The sequence below is a fragment of the Anarrhichthys ocellatus genome, unplaced genomic scaffold, assembly GCF_004355925.1.
Source record: "Anarrhichthys ocellatus isolate YVR2014 unplaced genomic scaffold, GSC_Weel_1.0 scaffold96, whole genome shotgun sequence".
NCBI lineage: Eukaryota > Metazoa > Chordata > Actinopteri > Perciformes > Anarhichadidae > Anarrhichthys > Anarrhichthys ocellatus.
In genome coordinates, this window is record NW_022280126.1 from 572,901 (window position 1) to 594,174 (window position 21,274).

At 41.2% G+C, this 21,274-nt stretch overlaps 1 protein-coding gene across 2 annotated transcripts in view; it reads right to left on the bottom strand.

Annotated features, from left to right (window-relative positions):
- Window positions 1-6: 6 nt before the first annotated feature.
- The window catches only part of thsd7aa (thrombospondin, type I, domain containing 7Aa), a 186,382-nt gene continuing 165,114 nt past the window's right edge, over window positions 7-21,274 (bottom strand). The window contains exons 21-28 of one of the 2 annotated variants that reach the window (XM_031875803.1): window positions 20,743-20,888; window positions 19,504-19,678; window positions 17,036-17,209; window positions 16,291-16,386; window positions 14,081-14,163; window positions 5,979-6,192; window positions 4,910-4,997; window positions 7-1,786 (exon numbers count right to left, since the gene is read on the bottom strand). In XM_031875803.1, coding sequence (XP_031731663.1) covers window positions 1,699-1,786; window positions 4,910-4,997; window positions 5,979-6,192; window positions 14,081-14,163; window positions 16,291-16,386; window positions 17,036-17,209; window positions 19,504-19,678; window positions 20,743-20,888 — 1,064 coding nt within the window. In that variant the 3' untranslated portion in view covers window positions 7-1,698. Of the gene's footprint in view, window positions 1,787-4,909; window positions 4,998-5,978; window positions 6,193-14,080; window positions 14,167-16,290; window positions 16,387-17,035; window positions 17,210-19,503; window positions 19,679-20,742; window positions 20,889-21,274 lie in introns of both variants that reach the window. The other variant, XM_031875802.1, reaches the window with a different exon arrangement.

Here is a 21,274-nt window from a genome sequence, read left to right on the forward strand (position 1 = left end):
TGTGTGTGTGTGTGTGTGTGTGTGTGTGTGTGTGTGTGTGTGTGTGTGTGTGTGTGTGTGTGTGTGCTTAGCTGAGCGGTCGTGTCCTGAGGAGTATAGAGAGGAGAGTCGTCTTCAGTGTTTGACAAATATTTACCAAGTAAGTGATGATAAAACACGGATACAATTGCATTGATTGCACAAAGAGGGGACACCCTGAAGCGATTGTGCGGTAGCCCGAAGCATTCAAGTGTTCACTGAAAGAGATGAATTTTCCATTGGCCAATACACCACAGAGCCGTGGATGGGCTTAATGAATTCATTTCATTAGAACCGCACGTCAAAGTCAAAAACAAAACGAAAAAAGGACGTCAACAGTGAGGTCTGAGCTCCAGAGGAGTAAAGTGGACCAGAAAGAGAACGAACGGACAATTTGAATGCAAAAAGAACTGAGTCCCTTCTTTGTTGGTCCTCTCTTTGGTCCACTTTCAAAAGACAGTTTGGTTTGTTTAAAAAAGACTATATGCGGAAAAAAACACCCTTAGAAAGTATGTGTTGTCATCCCCAATTATCAGGTCTAAACTACAAACACACACACACACACACACACACACACACACACACACAAGACAGAGAGAACGTGGAAATAGATTGAGGCAGAGAGATGCAGCCAGGAGGAGACTGTAGCCAGGAGGAGTGGGCAGGTTTAAACGTGGTCCAGCGATCGATCGTATCAACTAGTTGGTTTGGAAAACCATGGGTTTTATGGTGGAAGGGGTTTCTATGTGTCTTCTGCAGTCTGAGTTGATGACAGAAATGTCAATCATCAAGAATTTACAAAAGTAAAAGATCATGATCTTAAGCCACAGTCAAACAATCGTCAGGCAGAGTTTGTAATGTAGCTGTACATACTAGAAAGGTCAAATTGAGACCACCAAAAAAATCCTATTTACATTGAGTCCCATCGTATCACACATAAGAGGTAATAGAAGAAAAATATTAACAAACATGGGAGTTCTGTTTGCAAAAAAAGTCTACTTTTTTACATTTCTAGCACAAGACTGTACGCCATCTTGTATTGAGAGAGGCAGTTTCCTATGGCGAAGCTAGACATAAGTAGATATCATGCAGCACTAATATAGTGCAAAATGATGCCTGAAAACGGAGAAGGGAGAGGCAGGCAGAAGAGATGATGGCTCTGGGAACCACTACACTTTTGTTCTCCAGTTTGCTTTCCTTGCGAGATGGACCCAGGCCACAGGAACACAGACGCGTCTGAATGTTTGATGGGAGATGATTCCACTCAGCTGTGACAAAATCAACAAAAGGACAGATGGAGATTTGTGCTTTCAGAGCAAAATCTTTGTTTTGGGGCGACCCTCTCCGATGAGCGTGGTTTGGATGTTACCGGCAGTAGTGGATGGCAGAGAAGCAAAGGCAAACTTTCAGAAGAAGATAAAAAATTCATGAAGGCTCTTGTGAAACAAAGTATCAAAATGGAAATTAGAAAAAAAGAGGACGGCAACATCAAGGCTTGCTAATGGACATGGATTCTGGTTCTTGAACTTTGAGGTTTCTCTTTCTGTCAGAATCATCTTCCCAGGGTGAAGGATGAACAACGCCCAGCGGCAGCCCTGACATCAAGGCTTTCCATAGCAGCCCTGTGCGTCCTGCAGTAGGACGAATGTCTGTTGGTCACTGTGGTCGGCAGGAAGACTTCTACATGTCGGCGTCTCCGTCGTAGGCCAGAGTCAGCGGCTTCAGTCTGTTGTTCATCTGCCGTCGCTGTGGCTTCTTTGGCTTTTTGCTACAGAGCAAACAAACAACAGGTTTAGATGATGTGATCCCGGCCATTCACCTGCAGCTCTGTTTCAACCTTTCCCAACAAGTGTGTGAACTTTGAATTGTGAATTCTATTCATTTCACTAAAGCTTGTCTCGCATAAGTAGATCTTCACAGCACTGTATCCACACGAAAGAAAGGTCTGGCTCAACACATCATCATTCTGGTGTATGGGGAAAAATGATATTTGTTGTTATGACAGTTATGACAGTTTTATGGTCTGCCTACATTATGGTTAAGGCTCCGTAGGCACAATCACTACTTGAATGGGGTTAGAGAACAATTGTTCTGACATAACAACTTTGCACTACGTCTGCTTTTGTTTCCGGCAGAAAACAATGGCTGCTCTTATTAACTCATACCTACAAAAAGTAATGCACCATAATGCATTTATAATTGTCAGCCGGGATGTGCAGGGACAGCTGAGGAAGTCAGCTGACTGGATGTAAAGAGTGAACAAACAGGACTTTCACCCAGCAGACTAGTTATGTCCTGTGTGAAGTTAAGCTGACTTCATTTACCAGAGTTTTGTTACTTAAATATACTTAACTAACCCCAGTGACGTAGGGTAACAGGCACACAATAGTTATTTTTACCACAGCCACCATCTTTTCCTGAACCTAATCAAGTAGTTTTGTTGCCTAAATTAACCTAAAAACTAAGTAAACCTAATTTGGAAGTTTATTTTGAAAAAAGACTGTATGCACGCCGTCCCTGACACGTCCAAACTGATAAACTGTAGAGGGGAACCTGGAGCATCATCGTTTGAAGAATAGGGCCACTGACCAAGCGTCAGTGTTTGACGAGTTGGGATGAGGAATGTGTATTATCAGTCTGAATGGCTCATGCAGCTCAGGGTTGTGGGAGCTGGAGTCTATTCCAGCTGGAGATGGAATCAACAAACCACTTTCCTGATTGAGATTGTTTTGTTGAGTTCAGTGTAAAGAGTGGTAGAGACTGGCATTTCTTTGTTTTTCATGCTGAGTGATCACGTTCAAACATACATCAATATGTCATTGTGTCACATCTCATCAGAACGCTCGGCTTAGTAGTAAGTTCAGTTTGTTTCAAAATGTTGATTCGATTCAGTAGAAAACTAGGCCGAGCTCTGTCTACAGGCTGCCTGTATAATGTGTTGGCAACATTTGTTCAGTATTTTGTTCAGTATTTTTCTAAATGGTTTTATCACTTTGAACTGATGAAAATAGAAATGGACGAGAATGACTGAGTGTCTACATGAAATGTGTACAAGGGACCACAAGATGGCAGCAGGAGGAATTTTACAATTATGTATGTCTTGCAAATTGGCACACGCTTAGTTTGGAAAGCCCTTTGTATTCTTAACGTTGAACAGTGAGAGCCACTCAGGGCAGCAGCTATCATTAAAGGACTATTTCATCACTACTCACCGTACCTTGAATTCTAGAAGAAAACTTTGTATTTCTTGCATGCCTCCACGGTGAACCAACAATCAAAAAACGGAGAAAAGTCTTGCTGATTGGAAGTCAATATGTTTAACAAGAGCAAAACTACATCAAAATATCGCTTTACAAACTCTGACACAACTCGTGCAGAATAATCCAAGTCTCATTTGTGCAGTCGGATGCTTTCTACTTCCCAAACATCTTTGCTATAACCTTACTATGACACGTGTCTTAAACAGCAGCACGCCTGTGCAAGCGTGAGACTGTTTGTGTGGAAGTGTTTTTAATCCATCAAGACTTTTCTCTGTTTTTAGATTCTCGGTTCACTGTGGAGGCTCGAACAATAAGGTTCCTATAAGAATTGAAAGGGTGAATAATTTATTTAAATACGGTGATTTTGTGGGTAGTGTTCCTTTTAGGACACTACATTTGTGCTCACTATATTTACTCTGTCAATTTGGGTTTGAGTTTAAACAAACTGGGAAGATTACTAACACAAGTGGGTTTTAAATATATTAAATATCTAAACATAAATAAATAATTAAATATCTAATTGGTTCATTCCACAACTTTTAGACTCAATATATTCAAATTTGACAGATATGAATCTAAAGTGCAGAGCTGGAGTTGGGATGTGGTTAGCATAGCTTAGCCTTCACTTGTACGGACACCAAAACCAAACACCTGTGCACTTCTGCACTGGCTTCACTTTTCAGAGGTTTCCCCTGGGTTCAGACATAATTTCAGATTAAAGTGGTAACTTCTATAAATTATAAAAATCATAAAAAAGAGCCAACCTATGACGTTTGTATTTACATTAAAAGCCTTGGCGTTCTGTGGTGTGTTTGATGGAGGCTGGACTCACCTCCAGGAAGTGATCCGCTGAAATGAGTGAACAGAATGTGTCCGGGCACACATGAATGTCAGGCACGGTGAGTTACCGGAGTGAGGTGGGGCCCTGACTAAGTAATGAGAGTTTCAAAGGGTGGTGGTGGGGGGGGTGGCAGTGACTGCTGCTGTGGTTGTTGGGATGGTGAGGGCTGTTGGAGCAGTGCCGGATATTGCTGCTGCTGCTGCGGCTGCTGTTGTTGGAGTTGGCAGTTTCGCTGTAACTCGTCGTGCTCTAGTTTTTCACAGGCGGGACAGGTGTAAGGCACCGTGAGGCTGTTTGGGTCCGTCCAGTAAACCCCGTCTGAGGGGGACTTGGAGCTCGACTTGCAGCGAAGGCAACAACCACAATAGCTGAGCAGGTGAGTATGAGGGTGGAGATGGAGAGAGAAAAGCAGGAAATGAAGGGACAAAAGATGAGGGAACTCAAAGTCAAATTAAACAAAATGGAAAAACAAGCAGTGATGTAATGAAGGCCACACATCTTTATTTGCAGGAACAGTTTTTTGGCTTACTCAAATATTCATCCCTGATGGGCCTTAAAGAGCCACCCGATCACATCAGATTGATGCTGCACTCCATAGAGGGATTAAGCCTCGGACTATATATATGTATATATATATACATAAAGCAGAAATTAAGTAATTTATTTCCCTCTCATCATGATCTCCATTACATCACTGAATAGAGGTGAATGATGGCATGAATGGTACCCGTGTGATGATAGGAACAGTAGAGACAGACAGTGATAACATGTAAGTGCTGCTATACGTTACCATGCTAAGTATGTCATGGAGATTATGAAGACGAGCAGAACAAACGCTCCTGCTGCTACTCCATACACCCAGGTCTTCAGCTTCCCATCTAGACAGATACACATGCTCATTGTTAATGCACTGCAGGGACACGTTGTGTCACATTCACTGCCTTCTTTGAGCTGAAGGGGGCAGTAGAGTTACACACATTTATCTTCTGCTCCACTTCAGTGAGGAAATAACTGAATGATCAATGTAACAGAAGCCTACACAGATCAAGCAAACATAACAACGCCTTTAACACCAGTGCTGTTGAATGTGTTGTTATACTGAAACACCTTTAAATATACATATGATGTGGTAATGAGAACAGATAGAGGAGTTGGGTATTTCACTTTGCACTATTTGATGAGGTAAGTTAGAACTATTTAGATAAGCTTATAGCTGTAAATGTCTGTTTTTGTCTTTTATATAATAAACTAATGATTGTATATCTTTGTCTTTCCTTCTCTTTTCATCTGGTATGTTTCTTCCTTTCTTTCCACTTTACATTTGTTCAGCTCTATTTCCTGTGCCCGCCTTCTTTTCTTACTTCCTCTTCCCATCCTCCCCCTCTCTTCTTTCTTTCCTTCTTATGGTTCTTTTCTTTTGTCTTTATCTTGGATTTGCTTCTTTATTCATTCATTCATTTCCTATTTGTTTATTTCCTTTTTACCCCTTTACTTCCCCCCTCTCCCCTTTCATTTCTTCTTTCCTTGTATTTCTTCCTTTCCTTCTCCATTCCCTGATTTCCTTTTTTCTTCCCTTCATTATTTATAGCTGTTTTTCTTCTTTTCCACCGGTACCCCTCCTTCATTCATCATGTCCTTTCTCCCTGTCTTTACCCCTCCTCCCACCTCTCCTGTTATACGTAGCACTAGTTTGGATACATTGTAATGTTGTACAGGTTTTAAGTGATTTTTGTCTCAGTATGTTGTCTCAGTATAATCCATCTATTCTTATCATATGTGGCCTCATCTTAAAAATCCACAGTCATCACATCATCCAACATGATATATACAGCAGCTGCTCAGATGTCACAGACTGTTACCTGGGCCGAAGGGCTGCAGGAACCAGGTGCGTCCAGCCCTGCCCGGTGAGCTGGCTGCAGGCTGAGTGGGGTTGAAGCCTCGGATGGTCTTGACGTCGGCCTTGTTGTCACCTGCAGTGGGGATCTCCAGCACTGGGATGACTGTACACTGGTCCAGCAGGTCGTCAGACGTCATCACCTCAGTGTAGCCATCCTCACAGCCACACACTCCTGTCTGACACAAGAAGGAGGTTTAAAACGATGACATGGACATAGTCACCGGAACCCAAAAGTTCTGCAGCCACCTTTGATATATATATATATATATATATACACACAATATACCATTACTTATCACACGTATCACACAACTCCTTCACTTTTTATAATGGCCACTAAAGCTCCCTGCAGATACAAGTTCAATTTCATGCAACAAGAGCGAATACCTGTGAAAAAATACAAAGACAACATGAATGCTACAGAAATGTAGTAAATAAGCCGACACAGGCAAAATAAACAAGAGTGGATGAAGTGAAGCCACAGGGCAAGAACATATTGTGAAGCTGTGTAGCCTTCTGCTGTTTAACATCTGTCGACCCGTCTTGCTGCTCCTTGAATGCCATTCTATTTGATCTTTTTACCAGTATGTCTCTTGTAAACTCGGTTGGTGTGACACCAATTTCATCTTTTATTCCTTTTTCTTGATTTCTTTCCCATGTTCCCATAACTGACTTTGTCACTTATATTGTATTTGTGTTTCCACTGTTTTCCTCCCTGGTGTTTGTGATGTGCTCTCATTGAATACTGATTATTTGTGTTCCAATTACAAACATTTTGACAAAGACAACTGCAAACTGTTAAAAACGGATTAAGCATCTAGGGCAGCTGACAAGAAACCTCTCAGAAGGAGACATTTGTCTTGATGTTAGAATTCTTTTGATACCAGTAACTAACTGGTAAGACTTAAGTCTAAGTCTGATAAGGTATTGCCTTGGGTCTCAGGTCTCTATCGGATCACATCTGTAAAAGGTGTGGATCCAGGCTAGGTCCAGGACTCTGCTTGGGGCCCGTGCAGATCTGTGATGGGTCGACTTGATTTTGGCCCATGTCTGAATGTCTTCAGCTCCTGTTCTTTTTTTGAAACTGAATCTATGTATGTGACATTTAAATAGGTTTCCCATGGGTCCATGTCATCTATTTGATTGGCACAAGCTTGAAGTCTTTGCCAACTTAAGGGTCTATTTTCTCAGATATTTATGGGACAAAAAAAACATTGCAAAACTCCTGTAGGCCTTATGGAAGGAATAGAATCACACTACCCTCTAAGATGAATTGGTATTTAGAAAAGGGGGCCTGAGCTGATGGCAAACAATGTAGAGGCTGTTTGTCTAAATGTTAAAATTAAATTACATACAGCATCTTCAACAAACCATGTGTGATAATCTGCACAATCTCATTATAAAATCATCTCAGTGACAGTGGTGCTGTTTGTTGCTGCTGTCTGTTTTGTCAGACAGGGCGTGTGTTTAATTGTGTAGGGTGGTGAGTGTGTGTGTGTGTGTGTGTGTGTGTGTGTGTGTGTGTGTGTGTGTGTGTGTGCAGGGAAGCCATCCCTCCTCCACATCTCTCTCTCTTGGGCTGGTTCTATTCATCACCCTGCAGGGGGTCCCCGGCTCCCCAACAATCTCTAGGGATAATCGGCCCCCAGAAATCCCCACCGCGCAAACAGTAGGTCCAACAGCAGACTGAGTAGGAAATGAGGAAATTATCATTTATATATCCTTAGTGGCAAACAAAGGAAGAGCAGTGTGGTTCAGCAGCGTGTTCTGGTTTTATTTATATCTGGCTTTAGTCTCTGGAGGGTGCTGCTGTAATGTTTATTCATACACATCTTCCCTTCCTCCAGATATCTCCATCCCAAGCTTCCTTCTAGCAACCACATCTCCGGATCGTACAACCACACGCTAAAACAAACACAATGCATCTTGTGTTCTGTAAAGTGCCTCGTGGTTATGCTGGGAAAACCTCACCCTCACTACACATGGGTATTATTTTACCATATGAATGCCAAAATGATATCTCATATTAGCAATACTTGAGTTTGGAGAGTATAGTTGTGATGTACATTTTTACTAAGCAACCATCCAGGAACTCTGCCTGAATAGAATGATTTATACAACAATATAACTCACAGCTTAGTGAGAAATATGAGCCTGTTTCTTTACAACTGGTCGGTCTTAGCAAGGAATAACTGACCTTAGCTACAATAATTGTAATACATAATGATTAATACATCACTTGAATACAAAATTAGCTACAGCTATGCAGCATCTCTATGAGGCTAAATATTAATTATTATACTGTTACTAGCAGCAAAATGCCTGGTTGTTGCATGTTAGGTTGTCAGAATCGATATTCTCAAGTTCTACAGAATTCCGACAGGACGCCGGCCGTTTCAGAGCAACAGGTGTCTCAGTGTAACAACTAACCATGTCAGCAGAACACGGTTACTTGTTAACCACTATCAGTGGTTTCTAATAGTAACTTATGGAAAAAGTTGGCGTAGATAAGCGGTTCCCAAACTTTTTAGGCCACGCACCCCCTTCTACATCCCGACCGGGTTCACGCACCCCCCCAATCCCCCACACCTTAAAAAAAAAAAGCAACAGAGCCTATTTATAGCCACATAAAAATCGGACCAATGAGAGAACAGTTTGCTCGCGCGTGGCGTTTGTTTCCAAGATAAAAAACACAAAAAAACACAAAAAATCTTCCTGCACCTTGCCTTCGAAAAGGTAACGGACGTACACCAGAAGATTGGCCCAGGCATGCTTGGTGTTCAGTTGGCGACGTAAATAAGATGGCTTCAGACAGCTGTTAGCCAGAACCTCACTGCACACCATGCACTGTGGCTTTGGGCAATCTGCATTGCCAATCCAAGTGAAGCCCAGAACCAGATAATTTTCATCATATTTGTTGGAATGCTGTTGAAAATGTTCAAATCCTCTTAAACTTCTTCAACTTTCAAATCCTTCAACTTCCTCATATTTTCAGCTACAGACACCATTTCAACTTTCAAATGTTGAGAAAACCCTGATCTATTGCCACACTATTCAGCTAATCTTGTCCTTGTCGTAGACAAATGACTGTGGAATCCCACAGATTTACACATTTGGCACAGAAGCCTGTAATTGAGAGGAAAACCAACTTTCTGCTCCATAGAGACCAATGTTAAATTTTGCTTCAAAAACATCTTCCACAGAACACGGTACCCCATTTCTAGATCGCCAGTTAAGACACATTTTTTACACTACAGACACAATTTTTACAGGATCTGTTCTTCAACTCATCCTTCCTCTCATTTATTAATATCGGAGCAATAGGAGCTACGGTTATGGGAGTTTTGAGGATTTGTTTGAGAGGTGTTTCCCTGTTTTATCTCCATGAAAAGGCTGTAAGGACACAGGTGTTTCTGATTACGCTCATTAGTGATGTTGATAAACACAGACACACATACACTCTCTCTCTCTCTCTCTCTCTCTCTCTCTCTCTCTCTCTCTCTCTCTCTCTCTCTCTCATACAGTCATTCAGGTTCTTAGAGTTTTTTACAGGACTCCCCCCCACTCCATTTTAAAATAAAAGCCCCACAGAATGAATTCTAACTGGAATGCTTGTGATGAAGCCTGTCATTTAATAACCTGTTTGTGTGTTTCATACTTTCTGATTCTGCCTCCTCCTCCTCTCTCCCCCACCCAGCCCCACCTTTTCAAAATAAAAGCCCCATGGATTAACTGTATTTAAACGTTAAGCTCAAAATTAGGCTTTTTTGTTGAAATAATGAATGCTCTTACTAATACTGCGACAATTACTACTACTGCTGCTAATATTTCTAGTATTACTACTACTACTGATACTACTACTACTACTACTTCTACTACAACTTTTGCTGTTGCTACTATTACTACTACTACTGCTATTACTGCTACCATCAATATTATTACTACCACCACTGCCATTACTTATACTACAACTGCTATTCATGCTAATACCAGTACTAATATTACTACAGCTATTAGTACGACTGCTACTAGTACTACTACTACTGCTATTGCTGCTAATTCAAATACTGCCATTACTATTACTACTACTGCTACTACTGTTATATTAAATACTACAACCACTATTACAGCTATTACTACGACTACTGATACTACTACTTACTAATACTTCTACTACAACTACAACTTCTACTACTACAAATATCACTACTGCTGAAATTTTTTAAGCTACAGAAACCGTTCGAATATCAAAATGTTCAGCTCTTTCAGGAGAGGGTGATATGACTTCATATTTGTATTCTTTAAATTCTTTGAATTATTAAGCTTTTTGTAATTTTCTTTTGAATGGGATCTCTATGGAGAAAATCTTCAAATCCTGTTAGGCTTTGAAAGTTGAAGAAGTTTTCTTCCTCATACTTTCAGCTACAGACACCATAGTTAGACATTTCAACTAGAAGGGTTTTCAGCAGTGCAGTTTAAATGCTTTCGGGCTTCAACATTTTTCAGACGGGTAGTCTCCCATTTCTTAATTTTCAGCTATTTTTTTACAATTCATTTCAGCTTTCAGCATTCCAACGCATTTTCAGCAGGAAATGCATTTTCTAGTTCCTCTTGTTTCACCTTGACTCCGCGATGGGCCTATGTGCTCCCGATTTGTCTGTGCTATCCCTTCCTCCTTTTCGGTCTCCTCCGTCTCATCTTTCTCTGACTCCCGTTCGATCTCCCGGTCTCTCCCCAACGCACCTCTCCGTTTCTCTCGCCTCCGATTCCTCTCTCTCTCTGTCCCTCTCCTCTTTTATGGCTGATAGCTTCAGATGTCCCGCCTGACAGTTTCCCCGATTTCAGCCAGTTTATCATATTTGCATGAATGTTGCTGAATGAATGAAGTTAGCTGTTAGCTGACGTTAGCTGCACAAGCTAGGCTAGCTAGTGCACAAGCTAGGCTAGCTGAAGTGCATTTATTTTTTAAATTGTAAGTTATAATTTTAAATTTAAATCTTACAAAGGGAATTTTTATAATTCATGTTTTTATTTTGTGAAAAATCCCATTTAAATTTCTTTAAATTATATTTAATAATTATTACACCATTAGACCACCATTACATTTTTCCTCTTGCGCACCCCATAGAGGCAGCTCACATCACACTTTGGGAATCCCTGGCGTAGATAATAAACACAGATGAGTTTTTACATAAAATGCATTGAAGGCTTTTCCCAACACTTCTACATGTTCTGTTCATGTTTTCAACAGCTGCCGTCACAAGTAGTGCAAAATGCAACAGGGAGGTAAGCGCTGCTGCAAGCTAGTAACCTGTTGACTTCCACTCAGCCATGAATGCTTGTGTTTCTGGCTCCCATTTTAAAACTCAATAAAGTCAGAACTCTGAGTCTGTGTGATGGTGTTTGACGTTCTGTACAGGACCACAGATAACGTAGTTGGAAGCATCTAGCGTCTTGTATGCTCACTGGTGTAACGTCACCATTAGGTCTCTCTACCGAATACATGTATATGTCTGGCCACTACATATTGGGCCACTTGCTAATGTCAAAGTGAGCTGAAGCTGATGGAAATGCAATTAGTCTTGCAGGTCTTTGGTCATAAAACAAAAGCTTGACCTGATGATGGTGCTTCATTAAAAGTACACTGTACTTGTATAGCGCCTTTCTAGTCTTCCGAGCACTGAAAGCGCATTAACACTACATGTCATCCACCCATTCGCACACTCATGGCAGGGGCTACCATGCAACTTAGGGTTAAGTGTCCAAGGAAACAACGACATGGACTGCAGGAGCCAGGGTTCACACTGCCAATCTTCTGCTTTAAAGACAACCCACTCCTCTAAGCCACAGCCGGCCGAAACAGGGTTGAAAAAACGGTCAAATTCACTCCTCCAATACCTTATTACCACCAGTCCTTCTAAAATCAGATTACCCTCCAGTGTGAGCTAAGCATTCCACTTCAGAATGAACTGGTGTGACAATCATGGGAAGCACACTTGGTTTGTGGCTGTCCAATATTTCACCCCCTTCGTATATATATATATATATATATATATATATATATATATATACAGTGCTGTGAAAAAGTATACTTCACAGTACTGGTTTCTTATTTGTTTGCATATTTGTCACACTTAAATGTTTCAGATCATGAAACAAATTTTAATATTAGACAAAGATAACCCGAGTAAATACAAAATGCAGTGGACCGGTCCAGGTAGTCTGGTGCTGTGAGTGAACCGGTGCCCAGCTTGAGAGCTCCTGTGTGTCGCTGAATGTGTGCATTTCTGTCTGAAAGATAACATCTTCTGCCTCCATTTATCCATTCGCTACAATATGTTGGATTCATGTTAATGTGTATTTAAAGACATTTCAATTTGTCGGAAAAAATTGGGAGGAAAAAAATATGAAAAATTGTCTAATCAACCAAACATTTCACGACCCCCCTGCAGTACATCTGCTCTAAAGGATAAGTGTAAGGCATAGCTCATAGATGTATTTTTTATTTTTTATTTCAGTGTATTCTGAGTTTGAAAGCAGGTTTTCTCTGCTTTGCTGATATGAATTGCCTGAAAACAACATTAGCAGCTGCTCTTTAACTTGCAGCGCTTCAGTCCGAGTGTGCTAAGAGAGGATAATGGGAGAAGCTTAACAACTGGTGGCAACACCGAGTGAGTTAGATTATTCTATTTCCAGTCCTCTATTTTTTTAATCTCTTTTCTACTCCTTCTCTGTTTCCTCCTCTCCAGATGCTTTCATCCCAACAGGGTGCCTGGGGCTCAATCCGTCATTCAGCACTCCTTCTCACAGCCATATTGGAGGTCTACAGACACAGGGCTTTGAACTGCTGATTTATTTCTAACATGGTGGAAAGAAGTCGGATAGACATTTCTGTGTCGTGTTTTCAATGGGAAACGTATCTTGCACTGTAACAGTTGCAGTAGGACGTGTATGCCAGAATCAGCATTGGTTGTTTTGTTAAATTCTCCCGAAGGCTACTGAGCAAGCAAGCAAAGATAAACATGTTTGTTCAGATTAACGGAACTGACTCTTCAGTGTTTGAGTGTAGGCCAAAGACAAAAGACTTCCTGGTGTCACATTAAGTTAACATTTGGGAAGAAATCCACTTGATCAAGGCTATGATGTGTGTTTGAGTGTGTGGTAGGTGTGGAAATGAGAGGGCAATTCATGATGCCATACTATACTATCATGATAACAATGGTATCACGATACAGTTTCAAAGAATTTGAGATGAAACAATTTGCAACAAAGTGCATAGCCTTAGCCTAGTATTAGCTTAGTGCCTCTTTAATACACAAACAGACACACACGGACTACTATGGTCCATGTCTACTTGTGCCATCATTCCGTCATTCCATCATTCATGCCAGAAAGCAGAACAGTACTGGGGTTCAAATGTTTAGAGGAATTATTAACAGCGATGCCTCTCTAAAATCGTATTGATCTAAATTGACAACTCCTTCATTAGGGTTTAAAAGTGAAAACAACAATGTGCTGCTTCTTAAACCTGCTTTGTTACAAAATGGAAATGATTCTGATCAAGTAATGAAATGCGAGGCCGGAGGTCTGTTGGTGTTGGACGTTGGCCGTTTAAAGCTCCTGCATTTTTCATAGTAATATCTATATTAGTGTAATGATAATGTAATGCAAGAGGAAGTAATAATGTACATTCCTGTATTGATATTTTGTGGGAGGAGTGTGGAGGATCAGCTCTGATGCCACACAAGAGGGGCTGGATCTGTCTCGGCATTAACAGTTTATACACCTGGGAGACACCAGGAAAGCAAAAGATGGTCAGAAGCAAAGATGCCAAGAGACTGAAGGCATTAAGAGACGTCAACAGGTGAAGAGATGTCAAGAGACGTCAAAAGATGCTGAGAGACTGCAAGAGAAGCCAAAGGTACCAAAAAACACCAAGATAGACACCACAAGAAGCCAAACACCATTTATCATTTACACTCAATCCCTGCTCAAACAGCTTCACTGGGAATAACATCCAGGGCAGCAACGCTGAAGAGTGGATCTCATCTCTCCAAAACTCACCTCTGTGCACAGGGAGCGAGGCTTGGTGCAGGGGGGGTCACAGGATCGGTCAGCCATCGGCTTAGCTGTCACTGGGCATCCACCTGCTAAGCAAAGGTCAAATGGTCAAACTCAAGTGTCAGAGGTTGACAGCTGGTGTTTCTTTCAGTTTGTTGAGCTGGAGGCGGTTAGTGTTACAAGCAGCATCTCCGTTCCTGTCTCTCTCACATTTAGCTCATAACAATGATACTTACCATGAGTAGTGGCCCTGGAATCATTTGATAATTGGCTTAGTTTGAAAAATACCAACAATTCCACTCAAATCCCAAGACTGATTAAGACACTTGCTTTTAATTCATCCTTTGGTAGACACATGAAGCCTGAGAGTATAGTCATCAAGAAGTGATTTAATACCCATGAAATATTATTTATTTCCCCCTTTAAGTGATGATTCAGTGCATTGAAACTGAGACCTTGCAATTGTGGACTATGGTTTTGAAGCCTCAAATTTGTGATTTTGGCCGTCGCCATCTTTGCAACCAGATGTGACACGAGAGGGTGGAGCTAAATACAACCAAACGCTGAAACATTTTTAGGTGACCAAAATGGTACAATTAACTTTCATGAACTGAAAACGCACTGCGAAATGGTTAAACTTCTAAGACAAAAACATGGGCCAACTTCCAGACCGGACAACACTGTAGAAGAGACTTATCAACCACGAGTTAGCCCCGCCCTGAAGCACACCCTGCTTTGTTGTCTATTTCAAAATCTTCTAAATGGACCATCATTTAGAAAAACGAACATCATGCTGTATTGAAGAAGACTTGAAACTAGAGATTAAAACCATGAACTCATGTTTACTGAGTGACAAAGTAGGGTCATTTCCTCATAGACTTCTATCCAACCAGAGGACTCACCCCCTGATAACCAGTAGAAAGAATGCAAGTTAAGGCACCTTTTCAGAACACAATGTTCAGGTTCAGGTTGTACCCTATGTGGGGTAAGGAGTGTGTATTCCCACTGCGGATAAAATAAGCTGGATGACCGAGACAGACAGTGCTGACACTGATCCAACCAGCAGACACTCACGTCCTCCAAATACATGGTAATCTATCAGAGCTTCTTGAATATTTATTAGGTGGCATGCCCGCAAAGAGAGCTCAGTATGAATATTCATGAGGGGAGTACCACTGCTTGCAAGGAAACATTTACAAGAAGGAAAAATATGCAGTGTGCCAATCAAAGTAGGCGCACATAGGCACACCATCTGGAGCAGTGGGTGCGCTGACGGTCCTCGTTCACTTAAACTCAGGGCTCAGGGAGTGTTAGATGCTCAGCGAGCCCAGAAATATGAGATGGCTCCAGGCCTGGATGAAGCATGAGTGGTAAATAAAAGCAGATGGCCTAAAGAGAGGAATCCGTTTTTCCAGATAGCCCTTCAAATCTAATGCCATATCAGATGAGAAATGATGCTTTGAGGAACTGGGAACAACGTTATCAGCGCTGAGTTTAACCCTGACATGTGATGGACAATGAGATTAAATGTTGACGGTGGCCCTGCTATGGATTAAAACCTCATCTGCTTACAGTTTCCTGGGATTTAGTGTCAAGAAATGCTTAGGAAGCTGTCTGGGGTTCTGACGCTCCAGAGGAGACGGTTTTAAGTAACCCTATCTACATTATCACCTCGCCACGCACATTGCAACACCTCATGTGTCAGAGCTGTGTTAAGCGCAGCTTAACCCATTATGGTCACATCCATGCTATTTGACTCGATTCAAGGCCACAGGCTGGTCTACACAGGCTGTTTAATACTCACAATGTCAGGGGTCTGATTTCACATGGATAGATCTGAATCGTCAGACTGTAGACATCTCATTTCATTGGTTGCAAAATACTGTCTAATTTTTGATGGTCTTGTGTTGAACTAGATGGATGAATTGAGAATATTGTAAAGCAAAAAAGAAAAGGATGAAAAATATCACCTTCATTCATTTAAAATGGCATTTCCCCTTTAAGGGGAGGGATATTTTATTTATTATTATTATTTATTTTTGCTGATTGGAGGGTGGTCTAAAGATTTTGGATAGCAGTGTAGGTTCATTTAAGTTTTTGTTCAAAACTAAGACTGGCTAACACTACAGCGTGGTCTACTTTACATAAACCAAGTTCTAATTCCAGTTCACAATAGCCATCAACAATTTCACATAGAGGTACAATATGCTTACCTGTGACATTTAGTCCATCTGAGCGCTGACACCAGACTTGGCGAGATGAACCCCTCCATGGTCCAGTCTTCCACTTGTATTCAAAACACTGACCCTCTGCAAGAAGAGCATGATCATGACTTTGTTAAAAGCTTTAATAACAATGTAGCTTATAGGCCAACTATAATTCTATAATATGCCCAACCCAGTCGCCAGACACCTGTCCTGATGGACAGGTGGCTCCTTGCATGACAGCCCCTGCCATCAGTGTATGAATGGGTGTGAATGGTGTGTGGGTGTGTCCATTTATCATCCATTTTACCATTATTTAGGTTTAGATGAAACTACTTGGTTACAGTTAGAAAAAAGATCATGTTTGTGTTGAAATAATAACACAACAACGTAATGTAACAACAGAACTAGCTAAGATAAATAACAACTGTCCTGACGGACTTTGTTTTGTGGTGTTACATAACAAGCATTACAACGTTACGTAACAAGCTTAAAGTCAGAGCTTACTTTTGGTTTCACACAGGACACAAACAGCGGTCTCCTGGGTGAAAGTCCTGTGTTTGTTTGACCCATCGATCACCACTCCCATCCTTCCTTTGAGGACTTGTTCGCTTATTATATTGTTATTATACCACGTCAATTTCAATAACAGCCTCTGGATATACTACCTTTTTTCCATGCGACAGGGCTGAATATGCTTCTGTGAATCACTTTATTGTCATTTTGAGTTCCAGCAGGACTCTGCCAGACTGACCTGTACACGGCCGAGCCTCCAGCTCCTGTTCTGGACAATGCAGCAGGTTCTCTGGATCCTGGGCCACCACGGCTCGAGATCGGACCTGGACTGAGCCGAAACCCAGGTCATCCCCGCTCACGCAGCTTAGCTGGCACGGGCTCCAAACAGTCCAGTCCGTCAGGTAGCACTCTCCTACAGATCGTAGAAGGAGTTGAGAAACCAAAACTCTAAATCCCCATGCTGCATTTAGAGGAACATTACTGATTTTGCTAACGTTAAGCAAGTACATTTGGTGGGGCCATAATTAATGCATCAAACACCCTTGCTACCATTCTTTTTACACTTGACAATTTCATCAATTGAATTAACTGGACTGTCATGTACTGGTTTATACAATCAATTCCAATTGCTTCTACTTTGCTCACAATTAAGTCACTCCTCAGCCACTTTCAATAAATACAAAACAATAGATTATTGACATTGTAAACAGTAAAAACAGTAAAACAGTAAAAGTTTGGCAAAAAAAGAAAATGACTGATCTTTCAGTGCTTTCAACTGCATCGCATCGTCACAGTGAGACAAGAGAGCTACTTCCATGATAACTGAGCCAAGAGCATCCACTGACGGAGATGTGGTTGAAGGCATAAAAAGCAATAAGTGAACCTTGAGTTCTCTAAATTCATTACTACCAGGAAACTTCCTGCATATGTTTCATAATAAAAGCAGAAAGGGATTTTAGACTTTTAATGTATAAATCATTTGAGGGAAACGTTGAGTTTCATTGACCGTAGCTTAACAGCGTCACGGAAGCTATTACTGTTATAAAGAGAAACTGAGAGCAGCAGAATGGTGACCATGACAGTGTGTTGCTGTACTGTGGGAACGTATGAAGTTAATTTATCAAGACAACAGCCCAAAGAGTGAGGAAGTGTTGCGTTTGCTTTGACAACTAAACAGGAGCCGATCAGGAAACGTGGAGGTTTACTAAAATATAGAATATGCTTATAAAGCAGGGCCGTTCGACAATAGGCCTATTTCAAATCAAGGTCTGATTTTAATGGCACTTCACATAACATGCGTCTAGTTGTGCCAATTTTCCACATTTGAACTGGAAAGCCTCCAATCAGCACTTGAGCCACACAAGTACTTTGAGGACTAGAAGATTGGTTGTCATTACGAAGTGTGTTTTTACCCTGAACCGTGAGATGTTTGAAAGCTGAGGCAAAACAGGAAAACTGGACGATTTTGTATCTTTAAAACTCCTGCAATCTTAAAGATATCATAGAAGATATGAGACATTTCATTCAGGTACAGGTGTACCCATTCAAATATCAACTTCACTTACTTGCAGTGGAAGGTTGTGTGGTGGGACAAAGGTCAATAAAAGCATGATCCATTCTTCATTAATATCACCTGCCCATTCTTAGCAAAGAGAAGATTCTCTGTAAAATAGGTTACACTGTTCCCTTTGTGATGTCAAGGCAGATTTGAGCATATTCCTGCACATTCAATTAATCACAAATCCAGCAGTCCAAAAGAAAAATCATTTGACAAAAAATCAAAGTGTAAAATCACATTTTCTGTCTATTAAACTAGTTTTCCATCAACGTGAATGGATGTCAGAATGGACACAGGAACCAGATCAGAGAGTCCTCTCTGACCTTGTGGTCTTCACTAAGCCACTTAACTTGATTACACACACGCAATCCAAGCTGGAGTATCCACATGCACACACACACACTTGAGTAAATGCTATTCACACACTGCAGCTGCTGTAACCACAGACAGTTTTCTTTTTACAGCAACTTGGTAGCAGCTGAGAGGTTTTCCTACATTGCCCCCCCCTCCCCTCCTCCTACCTGTTAACATCAGCGTTGCATTGTGTGGCACACTCTGGAGCTCTTGAAGCTCCTATAATCAAACACACTCAACAATAAATGCGTCAGCCGTCAGGTCTTTTGTTGTTATTGTAAAAACCTAGAAGAAGCATTATTGGTGCTACTAGCGATATTGAATACGGTTCTATGTTGATGTTGTCTTACCAATATACAACATCATACTGTCTGAGCCTGGATGACACTGTCATTTCAACCTTGAATTAGTCACTCCCTGATTGTTTTAGAATCTGGTCACCTTTCTGCCTTTTTTGGCTTTCCGTTCATAATAAAATGAGACAAATCAATGGTGCCTTTCTCTTTTTGTTAACATTGTTGAGGATGTGGTTGTCTTGTTTGTAATAAGCTTTATTGGAATTGTTACAACCTCCCTGATCATCTTACTGCGGAGTACTTTTTAGCAATGTTGCCGCATTCCAGTTCAATTTTTATTTTATTTTCCCCAAATGTACAAGAGACCAAAGTTGTAATCATTTTGAATAATCCCTCAGAATAAGCAAGGCCAGCTTTGTTGTCTGGGGGAAGGATTGCTGCAGGGATGATACCTGTCAACTTTGTTTCACTATTCACTATTCATGTATGTATTCCTACCTGGACAGGGTACAGTGCAGGGCTCCTGCAGGACAATGTGGGCATCTCCGTCCACCGAGGGCTCCAGATCTCCACACAGCTCATCATCCACCAGGCTGCTCTCCTGCTGACCTGAACCGTCCGACACAAAGCACGACACGTTCCTGAAGCGCAGTCCTTCTCCACACCTCGCCCCCTGATGAAACATAAAACACATATATGCAGGTTAAGTACACCTTTCTATGTGGGGTATAATGAACTCACGCTTCAGATGCTATCCTGCAGAGTTAGCTAGCAGTTTACACTAACATGATCCAGCTGGCCTTCAAAAGATTGAACGTTTTTTTCCTAAACTCTTTGTAATTGCTTTTAGTTAAAAAAGAAGCAGCAACTCTGGGCTGATGATGAGCTGCTGTTCACTGTGAAGTAAGAATAGAAACATCTGAAATGTATTTCATCAGGCGTCCCTCAGCCTGTCAAAGTAATGGACTTCCATTGTAAATGGACTTGCATTTGTATATCACCTCTCTAGTCTTCTGCTCACTCTGAGCACTTTACACAGCCTGTAATAAGATGCTTCAGGCAACGGGAAAACAATGTTGAAGGTGAGGAAGGAAATAGGGAAGAATAAGAAGGAAAACAAGTAAAAGAAGAGAGAGAGAAAAGAAAGCCAGAAAGAAAGCTTATCAATGAGATAAAGTGATTCAGTCCAAAATCGTCCTGTTACAATAAATCAAATGCTTTGACAAAAATGGCTCCGCTGCTAATTTGATCATTTCTGACAGTGTGGTAAGGGTTCTAAGGATAGCAACATTGTCCTTGTATTGTGACCTACAGCTTTTAGGGCTGTGGTTGAGAGTTGTATTAAAGTCAATATTATGAAATGACAGTTTAAGATCACAGCCCATGTTCTGTTATAAGTTCCAGTTTGTATAATGATTATACAGGAATTGTTACAATATCACATTATTCATTGCTACATAAATATAAAAACGTATACGGGTCTATTGATATGGGATTTTAAAGGTTGAAACAGTATAGATATATTTTGGACCTGTTGGTAATGAGTATTTTCACTGATAATCAATATTTCTAATATCAGAATGATATAATGATCTCTGTAGTCATGTAATCTTTTCATGCCAAATTTCTTTAACAATTCTGAATACTGATGCTCGTACTGTCCCTATATTGAAGTGAAGCGGCTCAGACAATACATAGAAAGATGGAGTCTTCTGATAGACAGTAGGACGGACTGACCTCAGACTTGCATTCGGACCAGAAGCTGTATCTCCAGCTGTAACAGGGCTTCACCAGACAGGGCTTCCACTGCTCCATCTGGGACGCACAAGGCCTGCCGTCACCCTGGGGAGCCTGGATCACTGTCCGCCTCCTCCACAGCTTGCCTGCAGAACAGCAGATAAAAAGAAGACAAAAAAGAATGATGTATTCATGAGGACGTTGACTGAGATGAGGAAGACAGTCAGGTCAAAGCAGCTGCAATTGTGTGGGTGTCGAGTGATTTGGAATACTACAATGTCCAGGTGACCTCTGGGCCTTTCACCACTGTAGCTACAGCAGAGTCTCTCATCAAAGCTGGTGTTAAGGTGATGGCCAGCATGAATACATGAAGGCCAGTCTCTAATGAAGGGGGATGACAGTGAAATCACTCTAGTATTACTCATGTTAAATTCAGTTTACTGTCATGTCATTCTCACAACACTGTACAAATGCACAAGTCAAAAATAGTATTTCTGTTATTGAAGAACGTGTATTACACTGAAGACAACAG